General features: G+C 48.7%; 1 protein-coding gene across 1 annotated transcript in view; it reads left to right on the forward strand.

Annotated features, from left to right (window-relative positions):
- The first annotated feature begins 4,268 nt into the window (after positions 1–4,268).
- The window catches only part of LOC108797161 (alpha-N-acetylgalactosaminide alpha-2,6-sialyltransferase 2-like), a 19,403-nt gene continuing 18,197 nt past the window's right edge, over positions 4,269–5,474 (forward strand). The window contains exon 1 of the mRNA XM_018568732.1: positions 4,269–4,753. Coding sequence (XP_018424234.1) covers positions 4,269–4,753 — 485 coding nt within the window. The remainder of the gene's footprint in view (positions 4,754–5,474) is intronic.

The raw sequence follows: 5,474 nt of genomic DNA on the forward strand, positions 1-5,474 counted from the left end.
GCCGATCTAAGAAAAGGACAGGGGGGGGGGAGCTGGCCGCGCGTGCCTAGGCAAACGGCACGACCGCAGGCTGGAAGAAGCAGTGAGGCAGAAGGGAGTGTAAGTGGGAAAAGACATGACAAAAAGGAACATACGATATGGACAACAGAGTACAGAAAGGTGAGAGAAAGAGAGACAGAAAATGGGGAAAATATATAGCAAGCCACTATACCTCTGCCTAACGGTCTTGCTGAAGACCTGGCAGGAAGCACAAGCTGCCCCCAAGATCCACAAGAAGGGGCTCCTAGCCTTAAATGGTGCATTTAGCAACCCAGGCGGTCCTGCACCCATTTAAAAGGAGAACTATGAGGTGAGTGTTTTTCACTCACCTCATAGTTCTAGCCGACCTGTGACAATGAGACTGTCACAGGTCGGCTCAGTAGATCGGGAGGTGAGCGAACACATACCGGCGTTCGCTCACCTCTCGATCCTGTCACGGCTCTCTGCTGTGACAGGGGAGTGGCTGGATTCCCCCCTCTCCCCGCTCCGATCCACCAGCGCTGTGCGGAACGGACGGGGGAGGGGGCGGGTACAGGTGGCTCTGCCTCTAGATAGGCAGAGCCAGCTGTCAGTCATGCAGCTGGGCGGATCCCGGCACAATTGTCGGGATCTGCTTCAGCTGCGGCGTCTCAGTATACCGCAAGCAGCAGCTCGCGGTATACTGAGCCTAGGGTGACGGGAGGACGCTAGTTTGTGTCCTCCCGTTACCCTAAGGAGAACTATGGGGGCGTCATAATCACTGGTCGTAGGTATGAGCTTTAGGTGTAAACTCCAGAATCCGCTCCGTACAGAGCAGTAAAGTGACGCTGAACTCTGGAGTTGTTACATCGTAAAAATACATTCCAGTCCCTGAACTATGTACAACAATGTATCTTATTTGTGTATCACTCGGCTGGAGATCCTCCAATCATCTCTGAATTGGAAAAGTATATGCACTTAGAGTTTTATAATATTAGAGATAGCGCAGTGTTTTTGTTGTTTAATATATTGTGGGAGAAGTTTATAAAGCTTCTCTCTATCTCTGCAGCTGTCAATAGGGTGTTATTGAGGAGTTTGGGGTAGAGCACTATAGCGCGGATAATCATTTGTTTTGCTATCTCTGAACTGGTGCTGACACTGTCCTTCCTTCTGGAGGGTGACTACTTTTGTTCCACACGGTCCCTGTGTGTGTTGTAAAGTAGTCACCGCTCCAAGCTCGCTCCTGTGATGGACTACAGTCTGAATACAAATGAGTAAACTAGTAAACATGAGATTGTAGTCCATGCCGAGAACGAACTTGGAGCGGTGACTACTTTACGACACACACAGGGACCATGGGGAACAGACGTAGCCCCCCTCCAGAAGGAAGGACAGTGTCAGCACCAGTTCAGAGATGATTGGAGGATCTACAGCCGAGTGATACACAAATAAGATACATTGTTGTTCAGAGTTCAGGGACTTGATTGGATTTTTAAGATTTAACTCCTGAATTTAGTGTCACTTTAACTATTAGAGCCTCTGCCGGGTTCTTCTTGCTGTCGGCTTAACCTCTGAGAAGATTCACTATTTCCATTTGTCCTGCTGAATGACATCACGGAGACAGAAAATTATGGGAAATCCAAAATTTTATAAAAAAAAATTGTCACCAAAGCAAAGGACGCGGAAACATTTCTGACCGTTATTTTGGTGACAACAAACACAGAAGATCCCATCACTGAGCAGAGATTTCCTCTCACCTGTTATGTCTCCGGGATGGAAAATCAAGGGAAAACTCTCCAATGCATGATCTGGTCACATTCACCTGGACATTTTGTACCTTTAGGCTTTATTCACACCTACATAGTAGGTGCGTTTTGACATTCCTGCAGCAAGAATCCCAAATATGATGTTTAGAAGAGACCCCTGTCACCCGTTCAAGTTAATTATCAGGTGACAGCGGGCAAATTTGAAAGCGGCAGTCCTACGGCACTTAATTAGGAATAAATCACTGTTGCTGGATGCACGATCGAGGAGTCCAGGGACAGTGATTGTATCACATACGATTGCAAGAGGTGTGCCACTTTCAGATGCGGCTGCTGTCACCCGGTCATTAATTTGAACAGGTGACAGCGGTCTCTTCTAAATGACATATTTGGGTTTCCTGCTGCAGAACTTTGTAGGTTCTTGTCGCAGGAATCTCAAAAGACACGTACGATGTTGAAATTCAATTCAGGTTTCGGATTTGGACAAAATCCGAATTTCCTTCGTTTCGGATGAGTTTACTAATATTAGTTGCGAGTAAAACAGAAAACCATCTACAGATACTAATACTAAAGCTGAGGCTCCCAGACCCGAATGGTATTCGCGAGTCCGAATTTCCAAATTGCATTGGGGAGCTCCCAATTGCTATTTGGGTCTAGGAGCCAAATACATATATTACTAAAGCTGAGGCTCCCAGACAGGGGCGTAACAAGGGGGGTGCGGAGGGTGCGGCCCGCACCCGGGTGACACCATTGGAGGGGTGACACCAAAATGACTCACAGTCATTTTGGTGTCACCCCCCTCTGAAAAGTCGGGCACTCGGTCATGGACCGAATGCCCGACAGTATCAGGAGAGAGGAGGGGACCCTGCGGCATACCTTATCCCGCCGGGTGACTGTCCCCTTCTCTCTCTGCCGGCGTCCATCAACAAGATGGCCGCCGGCAGGTATCAGAATACTGCCGCGCGTGCGCGATGACGTCAACGCGCACCCGCGTGGTGATGTCACGCGCATGCGCAGTGACGGCTCGGTGGGGTGACACTCGGTTACCGCTCCGGGTGTCACCCAGCTTCGGGACGCCCCTGCTCCAAGACCCGAATGCAATTTTGAAATTCGGATCCCCAATGCCATTCAGGTCTAGGAGCCTCAGCTTTTGTATGATATGTATATACTGAACAAGAAATTTCATTACGGCATGTGATTTGTCTGGCCAATCAGATGGCTCCCACATTGCCGTAACAAAAATTTGCGCTCTGAACCCATTTGGACATCTGATTGGCCAGAAAAGTCACACGCCGATTCAGTTTCATTTTTTAAACCAAATTTCGGGTGGGATCCGAGATTCGGAAACTGAAATTTGGATTCTGACCCATTCGGATGCATTGGGATTCAGAAATTGGGATGTGTCCGAATGTCCTAATTTTGGAAAATTTGTCCGAATTTTGAAGCGGAACGAAACGCACAGGTCTAGCGTCTGTTTCAGGACACGGGCTCTTCGGTACGCAGCACCTACACGCGGCACTCCCTTTTTTTACCTTTTATAACAGGTAAAGGTCGTAATCTGGGAAAGGAGAGCCGAGGAATGCAGCTTATCTGCAGCTAATCGGTGGCCCCTGGACAATGCCGGGACTGTAGAAGGGACTTTACACCTGAATGGATCATCAGATCGATTCCCCGAGACGTCTTCTCACGAGGTTCACCTTATACAGAGATAATCTTTCAGCAGAGGGCTGAGCTGTGCAACTGTGACAGATTATTACACTGGCTGGTCATAGGGTGAAAGGTCATTGTCCTGCTCAATGTTCTGGAAGTGTACACATCTGTCACAGTAACACCACAGAGAGCTAGCAGCAGGATGGCTGAACAGTGTTAAGACACCCAATATAAACACAATCAAGAAGATAAAAACTACTTTGCAGGTAAAAGGATTTATATAAAAGGTCGGCATCCAAGTCTAGGATGCTAATGGTGACCTCGGCAATGATGGCGCTGGCCTAAAAGCAAATTCTGGCATCTCTCTGACAGGCGATATACACTGAGTGGCCAGATTATTATGACCACCCCATCGGTACTTCGTTGGGCCGCCTGGTGACTCTACGAGATGATGAAAGGTGATGCGAGGAATCTGACACGGCACTGTGGCCCTTCTGTTGTCTTGTACCAGTCTTGCCCCTCCCCCGTTCTGCCCTAACATTGACCAGTCGCTGACGGCCACAATTCGCACGTTCAGACCCAGATTTTCGGCTGACAGTCCGCTCTTTAAACACTTTAACAACAGCTGCTCTTGAACATTTAACGAATTCTGCTGTTTTGCTGATACTCGCTCCATGGCTCCTAGCGCCAACAATCATCCCACGTTCAAAGGCTGTTACATCGCGTTGTTTCCCCGTATCTTCAGAAACAAATCACTTCTACTGTCGTGGTAACCAACCCGCTTCCCTATTTATAATGGTCTGGCCCTCTAGCAACTTCAGCGCCAAATTATAGCTAATTTACCTACAACGTCCCGCCATGCAATGCTCCAACGAGCCCCCCATGCAATGCTCCAACGAGCCCCCCATGCAATGCTCCAACGAGCCCCCCATGCAATGCTCCAACGAGCCCCCCATGCAATGCTCCAACGAGCCCCCCATGCAATGCTCCAACGAGCCCCCCATGCAATGCTCCAACGAGCCCCCCATGCAATGCTCCAACGAGCCCCCCATGCAATGCTCCAACGAGCCCCCCATGCAATGCTCCAACGAGCCCCCCATGCAATGCTCCAACGAGCCCCCCATGCAATGCTCCAACGAGCCCTCCATGCAATGCTCCAACGAGCCCTCCATGCAATGCTCCAACGAGCCCTCCATGCAATGCTCCAACGAGCCCTCCATGCAATGCTCCAACGAGCCCCCCATGCAATGCTCCAACGAGCCCTCCATGCAATGCTCCAACGAGCCCTCCATGGAATGCTCCATCAAGCCCTCCATGGAATGCTCCATTGAGCCCTCCATCAAGTATTCCATAGAATGCTCCATCTAGTCCTCCATCAAGTGCTCCATGGAAAGCTCCATTGAATGCTCTGTAGAATACTCCATTGAGTGCCCCATCAAGTCTGCCCCTTTTTGATGTCCCAAGCCTGTTTATTGTCCCTTCCTGTTGACGGACTCCCTTCCTCTGCTAGAAGTCTGTTCCAACCATCAACTACTCAGAAAAATAATACTTCCTAAGGTTAGTTTGACCTTTCCACTTGCTACTTTGAGGTCCCTGTGTTTTTGAGCTTCATATTGAATTCAAAATTTGAAACTCCTTCAACCCTCCTGGCAAAATTTCAAACCTTCTAGACAGGGATCGTCAACAGTCCCTCTGCCATTTCTAATGGCATGGAACACTCACGTTGCTCCTGGCAGCCAGAGACCATGTGATCAGCAGTTAAATAGTCACAGGATTGTGTCTAGGAATAAATAGATAGAGAAAAAGGGGGTGAAGAGACAGAGGGGGAGAGAGAGATAGGGATAGATAGAGATATATCTATATATAAGGGATCGTCAACAGTCCCTCTGCCATTTCTAATGGCATGGAACACTCACGTTGCTCCTGGCAGCCAGAGACCATGTGATCAGCAGTTAAATAGTCACAGGATTGTGTCTAGGAATAAATAGATAGAGAAAAAGGGGGTGAAGAGACAGAGGGGGAGAGAGAGATAGGGATAGATAGGGATATATCTATATATATATA

The sequence above is a fragment of the Nanorana parkeri genome, unplaced genomic scaffold (genome assembly GCF_000935625.1).
Source record: "Nanorana parkeri isolate BGI_ZX_2015 unplaced genomic scaffold, ASM93562v1 scaffold1237, whole genome shotgun sequence".
NCBI lineage: Eukaryota > Metazoa > Chordata > Amphibia > Anura > Dicroglossidae > Nanorana > Nanorana parkeri.